The sequence below is a fragment of the Narcine bancroftii genome, chromosome 7 (assembly GCF_036971445.1).
Source record: "Narcine bancroftii isolate sNarBan1 chromosome 7, sNarBan1.hap1, whole genome shotgun sequence".
In the NCBI taxonomy this organism is placed as follows: domain Eukaryota; kingdom Metazoa; phylum Chordata; class Chondrichthyes; order Torpediniformes; family Narcinidae; genus Narcine; species Narcine bancroftii.
The window spans coordinates 74,854,282-74,877,413 of NC_091475.1; the positions used below are offsets into that span (position 1 = coordinate 74,854,282).

At 44.5% G+C, this 23,132-nt stretch overlaps 1 protein-coding gene across 2 annotated transcripts in view; it reads left to right on the forward strand.

The window, feature by feature from the left end:
• Window positions 1-23,132, forward strand: part of LOC138739013 (FERM, ARHGEF and pleckstrin domain-containing protein 1-like) — a 302,053-nt gene that overhangs the window by 166,575 nt on the left and 112,346 nt on the right. For both annotated transcript variants that reach the window (XM_069890341.1, XM_069890340.1), the window contains exons 6-13: window positions 6,372-6,469; window positions 10,255-10,369; window positions 13,378-13,525; window positions 13,916-14,011; window positions 14,632-14,792; window positions 15,871-15,939; window positions 16,911-16,974; window positions 21,031-21,238. In XM_069890341.1, coding sequence (XP_069746442.1) covers window positions 6,372-6,469; window positions 10,255-10,369; window positions 13,378-13,525; window positions 13,916-14,011; window positions 14,632-14,792; window positions 15,871-15,939; window positions 16,911-16,974; window positions 21,031-21,238 — 959 coding nt within the window. The remainder of the gene's footprint in view (window positions 1-6,371; window positions 6,470-10,254; window positions 10,370-13,377; window positions 13,526-13,915; window positions 14,012-14,631; window positions 14,793-15,870; window positions 15,940-16,910; window positions 16,975-21,030; window positions 21,239-23,132) is intronic.

Below are 23,132 nucleotides of genomic sequence, written 5' to 3' on the forward strand. Positions count from 1 at the left end.
TATCCTGCTGTATTGAAAACTTGATGATAAACATAGTTTTTTTTTCGGATCCTAATGAAGGTAAAGCTTCTGCTGAATCTTTGCCTGTTCAGATGGGAAAGTAAGGGGTAACCTGCTAAGATGGGAAGTAAGGGGTGAAGAGGTATACAGTTTGGTTTGATGGTAAAACTGTTTATTTGACTTTTCTTTAATTATAAGGGTAGGAAGTTAAGATAATATTAATAGGTAGTTAAGTAAGTGAAGATGTATGTAAAGGCTGTCAGTATCAGATTTGGTGGGGGGGGGGGGGGTGGTGGTCAAAGGAAATGTTTACTGGCTGCCACCGAATCTGTGCGAGTGTATGCTGGACTATAAATAAGGGTGATAAAAAGGGTATTTTTTTTTTGCGTGCACTTTTTTGGGGAATTCTATCATTTCTTGTTTCTTACCTTTTCTTCTTTTACACATTTATTGGTATAATAAACCTAATGAAGAATAATGCTTTTGTTATGTTAAAGTAGGATTTGGAGGATGAAGGCTGGATGAGTAGCGGGTTAATTTAATTGAAGATAATACATTTATGCAAGATGTTTTTATGAAATTATCAAATGCCAATGGTAAAATCTTGACGGGAGATTTTAATTTGACGTTCAATTAGAAACTGGATAGATCAGGAAAATGTGTAGGAGATAGTAAAGTATCTAAAGAAGTAAAAGAATTGGTAGATATGGAATTGATAGATATTTTGAGGAAAATGCATATGAATGCAAAAGTATTCATTTTCATTCTTTCCAACATAAGACATATTCACAAATTGACGTTTTTATTGGCAGTGCTAATTCAATCTAGAGTACAACAGGTGGAATATTTGGCATGTACTATCTCAGACCATTTCCCCTTTGTTATTGTCAATAGTATCTAAGGAAGACAAAATTAGTGGATATGGGTGGAGATTAAATAACCAACAAGGTCGGGTCAGATACAGCAATGAGCGCTCTGAACCCTTCTCCATTAACAATGGCGTGAAGCAAGGCTGTGTTCTCGCACCAACCCTCTTTTCAATCTTCTTCAGCATGATGCTGAACCAAGCCATGAAAGACCTCAACAATGAAGACGCTGTTTACATCCAGTACCGCACGGATGGCAGTCTCTTCAATCTGAGGCGCCTGCATGCTCACACCAAGACACAAGAGAAACTTGTCCGCGAACTACTCTTTGCAGACGATGCTGCTTTAGTTGCCCATTCAGAGCCAGCTCTTCAGCGCTTGACGTCCTGTTTTGCGGAAACTGCCAAAATGTTTGGCCTGGAAGTCAGCCTGAAGAAAACTGAGGTCCTCCATCAGCCAGCTCCCCACCATGACTACCAGCCCCCCCACATCTCCATCGGGCACACAAAACTCAAAACGGTCAACCAGTTTACCTATCTCGGCTGCACCATTTCATCAGATGCAAGGATCGACAACGAGATAGACAACAGACTCGCCAAGGCAAATAGCGCCTTTGGAAGACTACACAAAAGAGTCTGGAAAAACAACCAACTGAAAAACCTCACAAAAATAAGCGTATACAGAGCCGTTGTCAAACCCACACTCCTGTTCGGCTCCGAATCATGGGTCCTCTACCGGCATCACCTACGGCTCCTAGAACGCTTCCACCAGCGTTGTCTCCGCTCCATCCTCAACATTCATTGGAGCGCCTTCATCCCTAACGTCGAAGTACTCGAGATGGCAGAGGTCGACAGCATCGAGTCCACGCTGCTGAAGATCCAGCTGCGCTGGGTGGGTCACGTCTCCAGAATGGAGGACCATCGCCTTCCCAAGATCGTGTTATATGGCGAGCTCTCCACTGGCCACCGTGACAGAGGTGCACCAAAGAAGAGGTACAAGGACTGCCTAAAGAAATCTCTTGGTGCCTGCCACATTGACCACCGCCAGTGGGCTGATATCGCCTCAAACCTCACAGTTCGGCGGGCAGCAACCTCCTTTGAAGAAGACCGCAGAGCCCACCTCACTGACAAAAGACAAAGGAGGAAAAACCCAACACCCAACCCCAACCAACCCCTGCAACCGCTGCAACCGTGTCTGCCTGTCCCGCATCGGACTTGTCAGCCACAAACGAGCCTGCAGCTGACGTGGACATTTACCCCCTCCATAAATCTTCGTCCGCGAAGCCAAGCCAAAGAAATAAGGTATTGATGAAAAGGAAAGATTTTTGTGATTTTGTAAGAAAACAAATTGTTTTTTATGGAAAATAATAAACTCAGTAAAGAATAAATGTGTTTTATGGGATGCTTTAAAGGCATATTTAAGAGGACAAATTATATATGGTAAATTTTAAAAAGTACAATTTAAAGTAAGTAGATCAATTAGAAAAGCAAATTACTGATTTAGAGAAAACAATACAATTAGTCCAAATGAGGAAGGAAGAAAGAAGTTAATAGAAAGAAAAAAGGTCAAACTTAACATGATATAAACATATAGAGTTGAAAGAGACATTTTGTGAACGAATTGGGAGAAAGAGCTCATAAGGTGTTGGCAGGGCAGTTAGAGAAAGAACAGGTATCTAGAACTATAGTAGCAATGAAAGACAAGAATGGTCAGATGGTTTATAAGTTGAATGAAATAAGTGAAAATTTTAGAGAGTTTTATGAGGTTATATAAGTGAGTTAAAAACATGAAATTAATAAGAGCAATATTTGCAACAAATTCAATTACCAAATTTGTGTGAAGAGGAGCGGAAAGAATTATCTAATTCATTTACAGAAACTGAGATATATTAGGTTCTGAGAACATTGCAAAATAATAAAGCACCAGGAAAAGATGGTTTTCCAGTAGAATTTTACAAGGAATTTAAGTAAATGTTGGTACCTGTTTTTAAAGAGATATTAGATCAAATAAGTGAAGTAAATGATGCACCAAAATCATTTGGGATGGCATTGATAACAGTAATACTGTTACAAGATCAAACCAACAACCACAAAGAAGGCATATCACACAGGGGTAAAGATGAACAATTACTTAATTAACAAGAAATTCACCTTCAAACTTTAATTCAAAATCTCCCCTTTTATATCAATGCACACTGGTTACTATGCAAATCTCTATAACAGTGTAAAACTAATAAATTCCCCAGCCTAAATACTACACTTCCAACCAGCCCACAGAAAAGCTTAGGCACAAAACACACAAGACTTACAAAACTTTGATCCCAAATGAAGCAAAGATCATAAACAAAATTCAGTTTGTTTGGTAAACTGAAGCCAAAAGATCTTTGAGAGAGAGAGAGAGAGAGAGAACACAAAATTCAAAGTTGTCTTGTGTTGCTTTCAGAGAGAGGAACAACTGGCTTGTTCTGGATCCTTCAGAATGTTCATCCTTTTTGAAATCCCAACATTCTAAACTTTTCTCCAGACCATGACTCATGCTCTGGGCCATCTTCCACTCCACAGTACCACCCAGTGGTGGTTTATCGTCCAAGTCCAGATTTTTTTTTTCATTTTCTGCACATGCTCAGTCCGTCTCCCACTCTCTCAGCAGTCCACCTTCATTTTGGCTCTCTAAGGCAAACTGCAACTTTTTAACATAAAACAACACAGAACTCTGTAACAATACCAAAAAAGGGAAAAGATCCACTACAAACAGCTTTATATAGACCAATATCTTTGTTAAGTGTAGATTATGAAATTGTATCCAAATAATGGGCTAATTGTTTGGTTAAGATACTTTCAAAATTGATTAATATGGGCCAGACAGGAAGAAGAAAGAAAGGCAGCAGATAATTTAGTGAGATTTTTAAGTTTTATAAATGTGGCTCAAAAAAGGAATGTTTCAGCAATGGCAGTTAATTTTGATACAGAAAAAGCTTTTGATAGTTTAGAATGGGACTTTCTCTTTAAGGTATTATATAAGTTTGGATTTCGTGAGACATTTATAAGAGGAATAAATGCATCGTATAATGAACCAAAGGCAAAAGTAATAGTAAATGGTCAAATTTCGGATCTAATTAGATTAGGAATGTCTTCTAGGCAGGGTTGCCACTTTCACCATTCTTATTTGTATTGGCAATGGAACATTTATCTGAAATAATATGAAGGCATGAGGAAATCACAGGTTTTGAGATGGGGACAGGGTTCGTAAAATTAGTCTTTTTGCGGATGATGTTATAGTACATTTGACTAAACCCGAAACTTCACTGAATAGACTAAATGAAAGATTAATAGTATATGGATTAGGTTCACGATATAAGGTCAATATGGATAAAAGTGAAATGATGCCGATGATTAACGCAGATTATGCACAATGTAAAAAGTTAGTAAATTTTAAATGGCAGAGTGCAGGGGTTAAATATTTGAGGATAATAGTAAGTAATCAATTGAATAATTTGTATAAATTTGAATTATTTACCACTTTTTAAAAAAAATTGGAGGCAGATTTAAAAAGATGGAAGGAATTACCCATAATGTTAATAGGCCAGGTGAATTGTGTTAAAATGAATATTTTTCCTAGAATTCAATACTTATTTCAAACATTGCCAATATAGGTGCCTGCAAGAAATAAAGGAAAAGAAGGATTTGTATAAAAGTAAACTGAAGTGGCAGGATTTAAAAATACAAATTCAAGATGAAATATGGATGAAACTGTAGAGATCGTGTAACTAATACAATCAATGCTAGATATCAAATGGTTCAATATATTTTTTTACACTATAAGTTGAATAAATTTAATTTAAATTTCTCTTCTCAATGTTTTAGATGTAAAAGAGATTGGTGATTTTTTTGCATTCAATATGGTCATGTGAAAAGGTAAAAGATTTTTGGAGAGAAATATTAAAAGTGAAGGTTAAATTAGATCCAGGAATTGTATTTTTTTGGGCAATATATATGATAAAGACATTAAGTTGGAATTAGATAAGTATAAAAAGAGATTTCTGAGTCTAGCAATAGCAAGAAAGTGTGTAGCTAAAACATGGAAAATAATATTAAAATAGAAGAATGGTTAAATGAAATAAAATAATTTTCCCTTTAGAAAAAAATTACTTATAATATGAGAGATGACTAATCCAGACCTTATAATCCAATCCCCCACCCCCCCGAAAATATTGTACTTTCATCAGGAAACATGGCATTATTAATGTGATTATAATTATTACGATGAATGTGTTCTTTCTTTTCTTTTTTCTATCCTTTTTTCTATCAGCAGGGATTAGGGATTGTGGGGTGACAAAAATTGAAAATCATTTAGTATCCATTTTGTAATGTTGTAGCACGTTAATTTGAAATGTATGAAGATACTAATGAATAAAAATTTCAAAAACAATCACTGGCTGAGCACGTCCACCAGCAGCTCCTTGCTTGGTCTTTCAGGGTGGAATTGGGCATGACAATGAACAAAGGGGAGTGGGGGTGAAACTGCCTGAAGCAAAGAGTCAGAGGAGTCGGGATCACGAAAGAAATGTGTCAACGTTTGCCTGCGATGGTGCGTGGGATCGTGCTGTGCGTACATCAACTGCCCATTGTTCGACGACAAACAGCATGCTTAGGCCCAACTCATCCATATTGACCAAACTGTCTACTTGAGCTTGTCTCATGTCCCTCTAAACCTCTATGGTCCTGTGTAAATGTGGCAATTATTCTTCCCCCCCCCCCCCCCCTCCCGCCCACCATTTCCTCTGGCAGCCCTCTATGAGTGGAAAATATTTTGCAATCAGGCCCTTTCCCCTCTCACATTAAAGCTCTGCCCTCTCGTTTTATACCCCCCCCCCCCTTACTCTGGGAACAACCGCCAGAAGGTTCCACCCTCAGCTTCCTTTGTTCCAGGGACAACAGTCCCAACCTTTCTTTGTAGATTGAAAGAGTGCATTCAAGATTGACAAGGACTCGAGGAACTAAGTCTCAGGTGAAAGTGAAACAGGTTAAGACTTTATTCCTTGGAGCATCAGAGAATGCACGGATATACAAAATTATGAGGGGTGTAGGTAGGGTAAACTCAAGCAGGCTTTTCCCACTGAGGTTTAGTGAGGAACTTCTTCAAGCCGAGAGTGGTGAGACTGCGGAATGTTCTTCCAGCTGAAGCAATGAATGCAGGTTTGATACTGACATTTAAGAAAAATTTGGATGGGTACGGGAATGGGAGATGTATTCTGGACTATGGTTCAGGGACAGGTCATTGAGACTAAACAATATAATAGTTTGACAAGACTGGATAGGCCTATTTCTGCGCTGTAGTGTTCTATGGTTCTACAGTGACTCAAGCCCTGCAGTGCTGGTAAGAGCCCGTGTCTCGTTCCAGTCCATTATTGGGAGCAGAGTTTGGGAGGTCTGCCGAAGAAGATTCAATGCAGGCGGGATGGTGGTGCGACGGAGATGGCTGATTGCAAGGCCTTGTGTTTTGCAGGTATCTCTTTGCCTTGCAAATTAAGCAGGATTTGGCCTTGGGCAGAATGATGTGCAACGACACAAGTGCAGCACTGCTGGTCTCTCATATCATCCAATGTGAGTGAGTTCTATGGGTTCCACTGACTTGCACAGCACACAATAGGCCCTTCGGCCCAACTCATCCATGCTGGCCAAGTTGACATTCTGGGCTTATCCCATTTGTCTGCTTTTGGTCCACAGGCCCTTCAGCCCAAATTGTCCATGCTGACCAAAATGATCCCACCTGCCTGCATTTGGCCCATATCCTTTTAAACCCATCCCATCTCTGTAACCATCCAAATGTTTGTTAAATATTGCAATGATACCTGTCTCAACCATCTTCTCCGGCAGCTCATGCTATACTCCCACCACCCGCTGTAAAAATGTTACCCCGCACCCCGGTTCCAGTTAAATCTCTTTCCCCTCACCTTAAACTATGTCCTTTGGTTACTGACTCTCCATTTCCGCACAAAACACCCTCAGAGTTCATCTGATCTATTTCTTTCATGATTTTAAATGTCTCTATGAGATCATCCTCACCCTGCTGCACTCCAAAGAATATAGGCCCAGCCTGCTCAACATCTCCACACAGCCCAAGCCCCTGAGCCCTGGCTACATTCTCATAAATTCTCCTGTTGTCTTCATTCTTGCTATAGCACAGTAGTCAAAACTAAACACAATACTCAAAAGTAATCACACCACCCAGCTCACGCTCTGTTCTCGCTGCTGCCATCTGGAAAGAGAGGTAGACTTGCCCCATCAGGTTCAGGAACAGCTGCTACCCCTCCACCATCAGACTCCTCAAGAGCAAACACAATGGGGGACTCATTTAAGAACTCTTACTTGTGCACTTTATTAATTTTTTTAAAATTGTCTATGAATTGTATATTTGGCTTGTTTACATTAGTTATCTGATTACATTTCTTTAATTTTTCATGTGTATACACTCTGTACAGTCATTTTTGCACCACCATAAGTGGTAATTCTGCCTGGCCCACAAAAAAGGAATCTCAGGGTTGTGTATGAAGTCATGTATGTACTCTGACAATCAATCTGAAAATGGGGCATATACAACTGCAACATGACCTCCGACTCTGTACTCAATACTCTGACTGATGAACCACTTATTGACCACCCAATGTATCAACGATGCCACTTTCAAGGTATTCACTTTATCTCTGCCCCTCATGAATTTATAAACCTATGCTCCAGGTGATAAAGACCCAGCCTATCCAGAATCTCCTACAAATCAGAGTGAAACTGTATATTTTTTCCTCAGCACCTAATAGAACAATGAACATTACAGCAGAGTACAGGCCCTTCAACCCATGATGCTGTGCAAGGCATGTATAAACCTACTTCTCAACAATATAACTTTTCCCCAAGTGACCCCCCATACCCCTCCATTTTTCTTACATCCATGTGCACATCTAAGTATTTTGAATGACCCTGTTGTACCAGCCTCGACCACCACATAAGGCACCCACCGTTCACTGTGTAAAAAAAAAACCTACCCCTCAGCTTACCTTCACTCACCTTAGTCGGATGCCCTCAGGTATTTGCCATTGCCACCCCGGGAAAAAGATGCCAACTGCCCATCTTATCTAAGCCCCTCACAATCTTGTATACCTCTATTAAGTAACGTCTCATCCTTCGTCTCTCCAAAGAGAAAAGCTTTAGCTCTGTCAAAACAGTATCAGAAGAAGTTCTCCAATCCAAGCAACATCCTGGCAAATCTCCTTTCTGCATCCTCTACGTTGGAGATATTAGACGCAGAATGGGAGATCGCTTCATTGAGCACCTCGGTCGGGTCTGCCTACTGCAAAAGCGGGGTTTCCCAGTGGCCACCCCTTTCAGTTTCCCTCCCCCCCCATTCTCACTGACATATCTGTCCATGATCTCATGCACCGCCAAACTGATACCAGCAGCAAATTGGAGGAACAGCACCTCATATTCCATCCCCGACACCCTTCAATCAGATCAACTATTCTGGTTTGAGTTAGTGTCCCTTCCCTATATTTTCTTTCCTCATGCCCCTCTCTGTCTCTCTCCTTTTCCCCCACTCCCTCTTTTCACAGAGCCAAAATTAATCTTCCCTCCCCCCATCAATTCTCACATTTCCACGCTCCCATCCTCCTATCATATCCAATTAATGCCTTTTGTCTGCTGGCTGGTTCCTTCTCCCCAGCCTTTTAATTCAGGGACCTTCCTGCTTTTTACTAATACGTTGATGAAGGGCTCAGGCCCAAAGCATTGTTTTTAATCTTTTTCTCCTACAGACACTGTGAGGCCCGTTGAGTTCTATCACATTTCTGTGCCTTCACTACAATCACAGCGTTTGCAGACTTTTACACTTCACTCCATCCTCTCTAAAGTTTCTACATCCTTGGAAATACTTTTTTGTTCAAGAAATGTGGTTCCCCAACATGTTGCTGACCCGCATTTCCATTTCTTTTACTTCTGCCCTTACCCCATCTCCTTCCATGCTGCACAGGAAAGATTCAAGTTTCCTTTATTAGTCATGCCAGTGCCCCTTACAATAAGAGAGAAATAGAAGCAAAAGGACATCCCTTCAGAGTCACCGAGTGTCTGTGGGTTCACCTCCAGTGCTCCCGCACTCGTAGCAGCCGCACAAACGCGTGCTCGATTCATCAGCAATCCAAGCTCCAGAGCAAAGCCTCCAACACGATCAGCGCCCGAAGAAGCCCTTCTTGTCTTCAGCACCCTCTCGAATCCCAGCTCCAATACCTGTTTCCTATGAACCAGTATCTAGCAGCCCATAGCCCGTGCGAGTTACCCGACTACGTTGTCCACAGCCTGTGTGGGTCCTTCAGCCACTGGTCCTCTCTGCCCTCTGCATCCAACACATTATTCCCCAAAACCTCTGTCAAAGTTCCATCACCTTCCCATCCTCAACCATCTCTGCCTTGCGCAAGGCTCAGTGTATCCGAGACTCCCTGGTCCACTCTACCCTCCTCGCCCACCCTTCCACCCCCTTGGGCCCTTCCTGCTCTCACCACAGAAAATGCCAACCCTGAATGTCCCCCTCACCTCCATCCAGGGCCACAAACAGACCTTCCAGGTGAGGCTGAGCTTTGCCTGCACATTATCCAACCTGATCGACTGCATTCAGGGTACTCGGTGTGGCCTCCTCCACGCCAGTGAGACCAAACGCAGATCAGGTGACTTAGCCAAATGCCAGTGCTCTGTATGTGGGTTCAAATTAGAATCTCTGGTTCAAATCTCCTCACCATTCCCACACAAACATGTCTGCCCTCAGCCTCATCCATTGCTATGGTGAGGCTAAATATAAGCATGAGGAACCATATATCATATCCCTCCTGGACAGCTTTCACCTTAATGGCAAGAACATTGATTTTTCTAATTTTAGATGACCCCCCCGCCCCCCCCCCCCAACCACCTCAATCTGGTTCTACTTTCCTTCTCTTATTTTCTTACACCTGCTCTCACTTTTCATTCTAACCTACCCCTTCCCCAGTGGTCTCTTTTTCTACCTGCCTCTCCACTTCTTCCTCTTAATTCTCAGCCCCTCCTTGTTTTGCCCCTTTATAATACCTGACAGCACCCATTCTGAAACTTTATGGCTTTGTCTGGGGTCCCATAGCCTCGATAAAGACTCCCAGCCCCAAGCACTGACTGATCATTTCTCTCTATGGAGGACACCTGACCCACTGTATCCCTCCACTGTCTTGTCTCCAGACTCCAGCATCTGCATGCTTTGCTATGACCAGCTGAGTCTTTTTGAATCCATTGTCTGGTTAAAAGGCTGGGAGACGCTTTAGAGAAACAACCGCGCAGGGATTAATTGGTGTGCTGAACTAACCCATACCTCTGTCTTCCAGCTGAAATCGGGGATTTTGATGAATCCATTTGCTCCGAGCATTTAGCAAAGTACAAGTACATACCTCAGCAGGACGCTCTGGAGGAGAGGATAAAGGAGTTTCACCGCAGCCATGTGTAAGTGGGATTATGGACAGAGCCGTCAGTAAATCCCACATTCAGACCTATTCTAATGTCTGCAAGCACGAGGTAGTGGAAAGGGAAAATGACAGCAATGGCACATGAGAAACCATGCTGCCCATCAAGTCTGTGCTGGCCCCATACTGACTTCAACTCTCAATCTAGAACCTGGCAGATTGTGCTTTTACAAAATGGTCATCCAACTTGGTTGGAATGTGGGGAGTGTTTCTCCCTTGTGTTGCTGAAGGAGGCTATTTGGCCCATTAAATCTTTGCTGCTCCTCAGAGCCATCCCACTTCCCAGTAATTTTCCCTGTAATATATTCTCCCCGTATTTCTGTCAGTGTTGTGGGGTGGGGGGGAACACGGTGGGCAAATTCAGTGGCCAAGTGATCCGTTACTTGCACATCTTGGAGACGTGGGATGAAAGTGGAGGGCCTACTGGAGGGGGGTTGGGGAAATGTGATCAAGGGATGCATGCAGACTCAGCACCAACCACACCCGAGGTCGGGTTTGAAGCCAGGTCACAGGAGCCACAAGGCAGCGGCACCTTCTTCCTGTTTGGATCCCTTCCCAAATGCAGTGCCTGATATTTCTCAGAATGAGTTCTCTTTGCCATTCTAGTATTCATTTCACCAGCTCTCCACAAACTGTGAAGATTACATCACACCTTGAATTATTAAGCTGCAAATGGAGATTCACAAGAATATCTGGGACAAGAGAGTACGAGTTATCCAGCTGGGTCTGTTTTTTTCAGCTGGAAGCTGAGGGGTGACCTTATAGAAATTATGAGGTTTTCCTTTTCCTTCCCTGGAGTCTAAAACCAAGGTACAGAGGTTTAAGGTGAGAGGGGAAAGATTTAAAAGGAACCTGAAGGGCACCTTCTTCACACAGAGGTGGTGGGTATGTGGAATGAGCGGCCAGAGGAAGTGGTAGAGACAGGGACAATTACATTTAAAAGACATTGAGACGGGTGCATGGATAGAGAAAGTTTACAGGGATGTAAAGCATCAGAATGGGCCATAGTAGGAAAATGGGACAAGGTCAGGTGGTCAACTTGGTTGGCATGGGTGAGTTGAGCCATCTATGCTATCTAACTCTGTCTGTACGACGAGGAGCATGGTTTATAAAATATCCAAACAGGGATGGGTGCACAATGTGAGTTTAGTAAGAGCTACATGATGTGGAGAGCTTGCAGAGAGATATGGATAGTTTAAATGATCGGGCAAGGATCTGGCAGTGTTGGTAATGTTGGTAAATGTGAGGTAATTGTCTTTGAATGGAAATATAGAAAATCAGCTTATTATTTAACTGGTGAAAGACAACAGTTGGCTGTCTTGCAGAGGGATTCGGGAGTGTTTGCACGTGAATCATGAGAGATTGATTTACAGGTCCAACAGGTAGTAAAGAAAGCAAGTGGGATTTGGATGTCATTGCTGGAGGGATTGAATTTCAGAGCAGGGAGGTTCTGCTCCCTTGAGAAAAGATGCACTGGCTTGGAGATGGTGCAGAGAGAGGTTCAGAAGGTTGATCTGGAGATGAGGCGGTTGGCCAATGAGGAGAGAGTGGGTTGCCCATAACTATACTCACTGGAATTCAGAAGAATAAGTGGAGATCCAATGATAAAATTATAAAAGTGATAGACAAGATAAAGACAGGAAAGTTGTTTCCAATGGCAGGTGAGACCAGAACAAGAGGACACAGCCTCAAGATTCGGGGGAGTAGATTTAAGATGGAGATGAGGAGGAACTGTTTCTCCTGGAGAATTGTGAAATTCTCTGCCAAGGAGCAGTAGAAGCTGACTCATTTAAGACACAGATAGACTTTTGCAGAGTAGGGGAATTGAGAGTTACTGGAAATAGGGTGTTCCTGCAGGCTGAGTCTTTCCAACTGTCACCCCATTCCTTCAGTGATGGATGATTATCTGATTCCTAAGACGTGAAGAGGACATGAATGTCCTGGCCAATGGGTCTGTGGCCATCTTGCTTGCCAGTGGAGCTTGGCCCCAACAGTGCCTTCCCCTCTTAACTTGCCCTCCCAATGACATTAGGCACCATCACCCTGCCTGTCCCATTGTCAATGGGAAGAACTACGGCCACTGTGTGTGTACATATGTAAGTTCCTATGAGAAGGGGTGAGGCAGATGGGTCTTCCTTGGTCTGGGAGGGAGAGAGAAGTGAAGCGGTTAACAGTGATGAGAACCTCTTTAGACTACTGCAATATACAGATGGCCTGGTCAGTTGGGCAGAAAGAAGATGACAAATTTGTGGAGGCCATCAGTAATGAGGAAGATAGTGAGGGATGGGGAGATCTTGCTTGACACCCACAAATCCTGACAAGCAACAGGACAGATCACTAAAGGGTTAAGAGGGCAAACAGGATGAATTCTGTTAGTGGCCAAGTGATGGTTCACAAGACTAGTCAGGCAATTACCAGAACTATATACAAGAGTGGTTAGTCCACATCTGGAGCACTGGGTGCAGTATAGGTGCCACACTTCAGGGAAGATGTGATTACCCAGGAGATGGTGGAAAGGAGATTAGTGAGAGCTTTGCAGGACTGGAATGTTGGTGCTGTGAGAAAAGATCAGAGAGGATGGGGTCATTTTCTGTGGAGCAGAGGAGGCTGAAGTAAAGGATTAATTAAGGTTGATGAAATAATGAGGAGACTAGATTGACTAACAAGCACATTGACTTGTGGAGAGTGGTAAAAAAAAACGGGATAATCAGAGAAGATGAGAAGAATTCTTTTCACCTAAGGGAATAAGAAATTCACTTGGGGAATGGGAGGAAGAGGCAGAAGTCAGAAATTTTCGTCCCTTTGAAACAATGAGCTGATGGTCCAAAAATGAGTCATCAGGGGATTTTTGGAAGCCCAGAGCAACACACAAGAATAATGGGATAGTAGGTTTTGGGGAAAGGGGGTGGAACAGAGACTGGAGATGGGGTGGTTTACTGAGGAGAAGGCATTTATTGATAGTATTGCCTCTGCCTTTCTCACCTAAAGAGGACAGACTCCTGCTACTTCTGATTATCTACTCCTCGAGGTTGCCAGGAAGTTGGAAACCTATGGGATCCGTCAGCACCGCGCAAAGGACAGGGAAGGAACCAAGATCAACCTCTCCGTATCACACACTGGGATCATTGTCTTCCAGGTAACGGGGAGGTGTGGGTGGGGAGGACACAGGAACCTAGTCTTCAAAAGGCTGGAAACACTCAGCAAGTCAGGCAATATCCGTGGAGAGAGAAGTAGGCTCTTAGTTAAGGGTGGGGAAAACACATCAAAAAAAGGGTAATTTTAATTAAATTACCTCAAATTATCATTTTAATTTAAATGACCTTTTTTAAAATCTCTCTTTCCCAATTCTGGAAAAGGATCCATACCTGTGAATCTTCACAGATTGTGTCTGGCTCTCTGAGTGTTGTCTCCGATGTCTGATTTTGTTTCAGATTTCCAACACTCAGTGGGGATGGGTGGGGGGTGGGTTTGATTTGTCTCCTATCCTAACTGGGATTCTTCTCGCATCTTGATGCCTCTGCTCTAGGGGAACAACAAGATCAACTCATTCAACTGGGCCAAAGTTCGCAAGCTGAGTTTCAAGAGGAAGAGGTTCCTCATTAAGTTCCGTCCAGAGACAAATGTAAGTGTGAGCTGGCCCAGACCCATCTGACTGGTTGCTGCCCTTTGTGCAGTCCAATTTTCAAGTTCAAGTTTATTATCGTCTCACTGTACTAACTAGACTAGATGAAACAACATTTCTTGGGACCATTGTACACACATCCACACATTATACACAACAAATAATAATCACATATATACAAAAAATATTATAAATAAATAAACAAATATGTTTTTGCCGTTCATCAATCTCACAGCCTTCGGGTGAAGCTATTTCCCAGCCTGGCAGTCCTGATTTTGACAGTCCTGTAACTCCTTCCTGATGGTCGTGAGTCACAGGTACTGTGTGTGTGATGGATGATAGGGTTCCTCAATCATTCTTTGAGCCTTAGTTAAGCTACGCTCCCTGTGAATGTCATTAATAGAGGAAAGGTAGACCCCTCTAATGTTCTCATCCATTTTAATAACCCCTGTATTGACTTCCAGTCCAATGCTTTGCAGCTACCATACCCCACCATGATGTAGCCAGAAAGGACACTCTCAATTATGCTCCTGTAAAATATTGTCAAGATCTGGGCCGGTAGCCTTGACTTCCTCAACTTCCTCAGCGCTGACTTTGATATCCTTGCATCTTCCCCACAGTCCTACCAGGACACCTTGGAGTTCACTATGACCAGCCGCGATTCGTGCAAGACATTCTGGAAGATATGTGTGGAATACCATGCCTTCTTCCGGCTGTTCGAGGAGCCAAAACCCAAACCTAAGCCCATTCTCTTCAGCCGAGGATCCTCATTCAGGTTTAGGTACCATGTTGAGTTCTGGTCGTGCAGGGAGTGTGGGTTGCGTGGGGTGATGAGGGTTGTGGGAAGGGAGATGGCGGGATAGGGAAGTGCTGTGGAAGAGGTGTTGCCAGGGAGCACGACGTCAATGGAGGGGCAGTGAAGAGGTGGGAGGGGGGTCACCTCGCGCTTGCAGAGAGTGAGGTGTTTGGAGGGTTGCGTTGTGGGAGGACAATGCTGCAGGAAATGCATTTTGGGAGGGGAAGTTCTAAATGAACACTGCTTTTGGAGAGGCAGTGTTGATGGGGTGGTGCTGTAGCATAGAGAGCATTGGTGGAGTGATGTCCTGCTCGTGGAGAGGTGAGGCTGAGGGAATGCTGAGATGGTGACATCCAAATATCAAACCAAGGCCTTAGGTAGTAGGTCTCACGGCACACGTCTCAAGAAGCCCACTGTGGGTCCAGGCTTTCTCAAGAAAATAGTTGGAATAAATGGACCTGTGTAGCCCCAAGAGCCTGTATGGGTATTGGGATGTGCTGAGGTTTCTGATCTTGACGCGTTTGTTCTGTAAAGCAAACGTGCTTTTGCATCCTCCAACCTTCAAGCCATAAACCATTCTCCTCCCTGCTGAAGAAGGTGAGATGGTCCTTGCATAATGGAGGATTTAATGGTTACGTTCTGATTCAGGAAGGGCTTTGCTTGAATTCATAAGTGGAAGCAAGTCTGCTGGTTCGGGAGGGTGAGCCGGTCAGAGAATGTGAAAAGAAGGGGCTCGGCAGAAGGAACTGAAGGGAGAATGACCAAATGTCTGAGACCTGGAACGCGCCATGTATGAGGGCAGCCGACCAGATTCCACAGAAACCTGGGAAAGGGGATTGGTGAAATACTTAAAAATAAATATTCCACAGAGCCATGGGTCAAAGGCAAAGGAGTGGGGCCATGGGGAGACTCTTGCAGGGCACAGGGATGAATATGATGGGAGATTGAAGGATTCTTGACAAGGAACTGGGAGTGCCAACAGGTGTTGGAAAGATGGTTTGAACAGTACACACTCCTGTCAGAGTAGAGACCAGCTTCGTAAAAAGTGTTCCCTCTCTTCCAGCGGGAGAACCCAGAAGCAACTCCTGGATTATGTTAAAGAGGGTGGATACAAAAAGGCACAGTTTGAGAGGTGAGGATAGTCTTTTGATGTTGCTGTTCTATCCGGGTGGCAGGGAGTGGCATTGAGGCAGCACCGGAAGGATTCCTGCGTTATAATTTAGGCCCTTCTGGCCCTCGATCCCACACGGCCCAAAGACACCCATGTGAACAATTAACCTACTGACCCTGAACATCTTTGCAACATGGGAGAAAATTGGAGGAAACCCATCTGGTAACGGGGAGAATGTACAAACTCTTGACAGAATTTTTTGGACTGGATTGCTCCAACCACTGTGTTTGGAGTTAAAAGCACAAACTATAAGGCAAAGCAATAAGTGGAGGGGGGAGTGGGAGAGTGTGTGTGAGAGAGAGAGAGTGTGAGTGTTCAGGGCACTGGAGCAAACTGCAGCCGTACAATTCACCATCTGCGCGACCTCCTCAGTTTGGGTCTGAGGAGGTGAGGGAAGAAGACCTGATTAGCTTCCCCTCACCACTTACAAGGCTAGAATGACTGGAAATCTCTCACTGGCCTTGCGAAACCATTCTTGCCATCAAAGCTACCAGTCTAATCAAGCAGAGAGACATCATTCAAAATGCTCATCCCTGATTAGTTCCATTGAAGCCCCAGGGCTTGTAATTCAGCCAATGGCTGTAAGATTCACCCGGCTGCCATTTAATAGAATGGTACATGGCAGGCTCCACACGATTCCTATAACATTCCAGTCTACGTCACCAGATCGTTGCTGCTCTCCAACAACAGTGCAGCCTAACCCCCCCACCCCCCGCTATGCATCAGAAAACCCAGCAGCTGCCGCACCAGCCTGCTAGTGAGGTGGTTGATCCGGCACTGTTGCCGCTGCAGTGAAGTTCCGCAACTTCGTACAAATTGTGAATGTCTGCAAAGATGCCTCAGGCCAACCAGAAAGGAAAGCAAAATCATTGGTGTTTAAGATTGATCATTTAAAATTGGTCCTGACTCTTTTAATATTTTGTATTTTTCAGGAAACACAGCAAAATGCAATCGATCCGAAGTTTGCCCGATCCTCAGTCCCTGATGCCAAAACAAGTTAGTAAACGTGAGAGCGGTATCGTCCACCAAAAATGTTATCAGATCTTGTTTTTCATTTTTGTTTGTTTGCTTGAATATCCTGATGTTAAAAGGGTTTATGGGATGGGAGATAACAGGCCTCACGTGATTCCCATCATATTGCAGCCGACAAGTCACTATGTGGTTGTTAGAATGCCTGCTTGTCTGCAGGCATTGCCCGGGTGAAATGTTTCCAGTGCGCATTGACTGTCTGCTCCCACTGTCAGCGAGCTCCATACCATGTTGTACCCCTAGTTTGATACCCTCCCACTCGTGAAAATGTCCCAAAGTCTACCCAGTTACACTCATTTTGGATCTCCCTCATTCTTCTAAACTCCAAGGAATACAGCCCCAAACTATTGAGTCTATCTTGTTAGGTCAACACCCCATTCCCTGGAATTAGCCTGGCAGATCGCCATTAGACTGCCTCCAGTGTTCCTCTTTCTATTTTGAGGGGCAAGGTGACCAAAACGGAATGCAGTATTCCAGATGTGGCCTCACTCAACGGCAACAAGACCTCCCTATTTTAAAACTCCAATCCCTTCGAATTGAAGAGCAAAATGCCACTTGCTTTCTTAGCAGCTTGTTGGACCTGCCCGCTAACTTCTTGTGATTCATGCATGAAACACATATCCTCTGAACTTCACTCATGGCTGCCATGTCACTTTTGTTCCCTTTTTAAGTTTAAAATTATGGTTGTATCTTGTCCTCTGGCCCCTGAACCAGCCGCCGAGATGCATAGTGCAGGAATTTTGCCTCATCATTTCGATCATTAAACCAGGGTCTTCCCCAGTTACATTGCTGTTCACTATGACCTACAAGCAGTTTTGCTCTGTTTACTCCAAACCTTTCTTCAATGGAACAACCACTCTCAACTACGCAGCTCTGACCTAAGAATCATAGAACATTACAGGACAGAAGCAGGGCCTTTGGCCCTTCTAGTCAGTGCCAAACTTTTTTACTGCCGAGTACCCCTGACCTGTACCCAGTCCACAACCCTCCATAACCTTTCCATCCATGTACCAGTCCAAATTCTTCTTAAATTGTAAAATTTAGTCTCCATTCACCACTTCAGCTGGCAGCTTAACCACTCACTGTGTGAAGAAATTCCCCCTAATGTTCCCCCTGAACTTTTCCCCTTACACCCTTAACCCATTTCTTCTGGTTTGTATCTCAGGGGAAAAAGCCTACCTACATTTACTCTGTCTATACCTCTCATAATTTTGAATACCTCATCAAATTGCCCCTCATTCTTCTACGCTCCAGGGTATAAAGTCCTAACCTGTTTAACCTTTCCCTGTAACTCAGTCCCAGAAGCCCTTGCAACATGTTAGTAAATCTCCTTTGCTCTTTTCAATCTTATTGATTTATTTCCAATTTTGGCCTCTCCAATGTCTTATACAACTTTACCATAGCATCCTAGCACTAGCACCTATACTCAATACTTGGATTTATGAAGGCCAATATACCAAAAGCTCTCTTTACAAACCTATCAACTTGTGATGCCACTTTAGGGAATTAGGTATCTATATTCCGAGATTCCTCAGTTCAAATGCACTCCTTAGTGCCTGACAATTTACTGGGTATGGCCTATCCTGGTTTGCCCTTTCAAATTGCAGCACCTCACACTTGTCTGCATTAAATTCCATTGGCCATTTTTCAGCCCATTTTTCCAGCTGGTCCAGATCCTTCTGCAAGCTTTGAAAACCTTCTTCACTGACCACATTGTCTTCCATCTTTGTGTCATCAGCAAATTTGCTGATCCATTTTACCACATTATCATCCAGATCATTGATATGGATGACAAACAACAATGATCCCAGCACCGATCCCTGAGGCACACCACTAGTCACACAGGCCTCCAGTTTGAGAACCAATCATCCACTACCACTCACTGGCTTCTCCCATATAACCAATGCCAAGTCCAGTTTTCTACCTCACCTTGAAATCCGAGCTTCTGAACCTTCCTTGTCAAAGGCCGTACTAAAGTCCATGTAGACAAATCTATAGCCTATCCTTCATCAACTTTCCTAGTAACCTGCTCACAAAAGCTCCACAAGATTGGTTAAACACAACTACCATGCACAAGGCCATGTTGACAATCACTCATTACCCCTGGCTATCCAAATAATTGCACATCCGATCTCTTAGAACACCTTACAATAACTTACCAACTACTGATGACAAGCTCACCGGTCTATAATTTCCAGGGTTACTTTTGGAGCTTTTTTTAAACAACGGAACAACGTGATCTACACTCCAATCCTCCAGCACCCCACCCGTGACTAAGAATAGTTTAAAAATAGTCCCTGCCATTTCTATACTAGCCCCATCAAGGTCCGAGGGAATATCTTGCGAAGTTTTGGGGATTTATCAACCCGTTATATGGTTATGGTGTCTGCCTGTCCCGCATCGGACTGGTCAGCCACAAACGAGCCTGCAGCTGACGTGGACTTTTTACCCCCTCCATAAATCTTCGTCCGCGAAGCCAAGCCAAAGAAAGAAAGATATGATTATGGTTATTTCCTTTAAAACAGCAAGAATTTCCTCCTCTTTAATCTGTCAGTTCAATTACCTCACTGCTTCTTTCCAAACTCCCCTTGACTCTGTACCCATTTCCTGAGTAAATACTGATGAAAAAGAAAACTATTTAAGATCTCCCACATAATTTTTGGCTCCATACACAGCCAACTACTCTAATCTTCAAGGGGACCACTTTTATCCCTTACTATCATTTTGCTCTTAATATACCTGTAGAAACTCTTAGGATTTTCCTTCACGTTGTCTGCAAAAACAACATGTCCTTTTTTAGCCTTCCTGATTTCTTTCTTGAGATTTTTCTTGCATTTTTTGATTCTCCTCAGTACTTCATTTGCTCCACATTGCCTATACCTGCAGAACACCTCTCTCTTCTTCCGAACCAGATCCCCAATGTCCCTCGAGAACCAAGGTTCCCTATGCCTGTTAGCTTTGCCTTTCATCCTGACAAGAACATACAAACTCTGTACTCTCAAAACTTCACCTTTGAAGGTCCTCCACTTACCTCGCATGTCCTTGCCCGAAAACAACATCCCAATCTATGCATTCAAGATCCTTTCTCATTTCCTCAAAATTGGCCTTTCTCCATTTTAAAATTGAACCCGAGGACCAGATAATTAACTTGAAACTAATGGCATTCTGATCACTTGACACAAATATGTTCCCAGTCACTCCTCTGCTCCTGGTGTTGTCCCCGGAATCCTTCCCCACAGCTTCTCCAAACATTTTCTAAACATCAGAGTTCGGGATATGACTCAATCATCTCACCGGCGCCTAACTGATGTTACGGGTGTTTGAGTATTTGCCAACAAAGTCTCGACAGCGTGAAGAGGTGCAAATGCACAGAGTCACCATTTACAGGCGCTCTGCCTTCTCTCGGGAGGCGCGTGGTGGGGTGGGGTTGGTGGGATTCTTATGTCTGCTATAAGAGGTCACATCCTCTGGAAGGCAGAGCATCCACAGTGAATGGGTTTCCCCCTCTGGGTCCAAAGCACTCCTGACTCAACATCTGTGGAGCTGGCCAAGTGGCCTGCAGACAACCCTTCCCCTTGGCTCGGGGTCAACCAAAGGCTGTGTAACATAGCTTTCAGTCTCTTCAAGAGAGGCTCAGAAAGTGCTGGAGGTTGCTGGAAGCTTGAAGTCTGTCAGAAGGATGCTTGAGGACTCCACAGTGAATGAAGATTTCCAGGTGTATCCACTGCTGCAAGATAGTGATGTGATCCTCCCACTATTGCACAGCACAAAGACCAAGTGTTATTGAAAAAAATAACCAGGTCTTCAAAACAGTCCAGTGGGAGGGCTCACAGTAGCTTAAATTTCATTGAAAGCTATCCTTCTGACAATGTGGCACTCTTTCAGGTCTGCACTGTGGGAGTCATATGATTTGAAGCCAGAATGTTATGGGATGACACAGTGTGTCACAGCCAGAAGGAAAAATATATAATAACCAGAGCAGGGCAGAAACACCCTTCAAGGTTTGTTGCTGGTCTCTTTCAGAATGATGGCTTCTCTTTCGGAACGGGTCTTGAACCCACTGGACCTGTGCCCCCCAACGAGAGGAAGGATGCGGAAGTTTCCGGCTCGACCGCCGAGAGGCCGGCAGGTCGCAGGAGCCGCTCGCCATCTCGAAGCCCTGTGACGGATGGGCAGGAGGAGGAGGAGGAGGCGAGGGAGGCGAGAGCCCAACGAGGTCCCCACCATGCAGGTCCAGCCTCTCGAGCTGCTCACACAAGCTGCTCTTCCATCCCTTATATTGACTGCAGTGACCCAGATAGCGAGCATGAGCCGGGGCCGTTAGGCCTTCTCAGTTCATTGTCGTGGACAAATGACAACCGTGAGGAGGGATTCACCCAGAAAGGATGCCCCAAGAGGGAAGAGGTGTCTCCTGGAGGATGGGGCTCCCCAGATTTCAAATTTGTAAGCCCCTCACTCAATAGCGAAGAGGAGCTCACAGACGGCGGCATGTACTTTGCCGACTGGTCCTTCCACACAGGCAGGGTGGCCCCGGCACCCAGGCACAGCTCTCTGCTACATGAGGCATTCCACAGCCCCCTGAGCCCTTCTGCGACCCCCATAGGGCCAGTGAAGCCCTATGGTGGCCTTCACAAAGGCTCGCCGAAGGGCTTTCTGGCGCAGAATGGCTATTGTGAAGCAGCCGGCACAGACCACCACCCTCTGTCAGGCTGGGTGCACGGTCCTCGGAACAGGTCGGAGACCGACCCCTTTGTGCTCAGCCGCGTGGCCTCCACCCCACTGAGTGGACAGTGGGAGGGGCGCCATGTTGGGCTGCATACCCTACGGCGGGAGGGCAGCCGGCTGCCGAGCCCACCTTTCTCCCAGCTCCTCCCAGCAGCTGCCGGGGCCTCCCAGCCTGCCGACGGCTCAAGCAGCAGCGGGACAGAGTCCACTGACTCAGATCCTGAGGCCATCTGCTCCTCTGGCTGCCCGCTGGCATTCGGAAACTGCCTCGCCACACACTCCTCATCTCCAGCCGGTGCGGGCTTCTCTTTTGGGAGCCTGCAGTGGGAGGAGGACTGGGAGGGGGAGGATAGCTCCATGAGCTTCAGCGATCCCGAAGACTCTGTCCCTCTGAATGAGCCTGGAGTCATCACGTGTTAGAAGCCAGTCAGATTCATTCATGTGCTGACGCTATCACCAAATAAACTGATGTGGGCACCAGTAACACAGAACTGGGCACCACTGCACTGCCCCAGTTCTCTCTGACCAACAAACTGACACCCTTGATTTTATTCCCATGGACACGTGAAAAGGAAAGCTCCTTTTTGCAGGGTCAGGGTTTAGTATTGCTTGCCTGAATGTTTATACCTTGGGGTTTACAGAGTGAATTAGGGTGGAGCGAGAAAAGGCATCCTTTTAAAATTAAAGCTCAATAACAAAACCGCAATTGAATATTGAACAACGCAGAGCAGATGCAGTGAATTTCAGTGAACAAGTAATACGTAGGACCACTATCGGGGCAGCTGTGAGCCACATGTGTTTGTTAGGGTTCTTCTGAGCCAATCTCCTGGGTTTTGATGGTGTTTATCACTGTGGTTACTTGTTCCCGATCGCACGTAGATTTGGTGTAGCCTAGACCACCACAGTGCGGCTGAGCAAGTGCAGGCTGTGAGAACCTTGGTTATAATTCAGACATCAAGGGTTTTCAGACTACTTTAAGCTGTGAAGGTGGCAAGTAACCTGCCGTCTTCCTGTTTTAATGTCTGAATATAGACACAAAATGGGGATGGATGTTAGATTTATGTAGGATGGGATAGATTAAGACGATGATTGAAGTTTGTGCAATAATTGTGGCTTGACCCTTCTTTGGAGCATAATTTTGTGGAATAAGCATTGAGCCAGAACTGAGAGTCAATCTAGATTTTTAAAGTTCTCTTTGATGGTTCAAAGGAGGGAAGTGAAGTTATCATGTAATTTTAGTGTGTGTGAATGTTCCTCACCCTCAGTGACCGATTCGACTGCCAATGCTGTATTGGCTTGTGAACAAATCTTGGGAAATCCTAACAGTATCATGCTTTGGTGTTTGGTGGTGGTGGTTGGTACAATAAAGACTTTCTAGGCACATAGATATTAGAAAAACA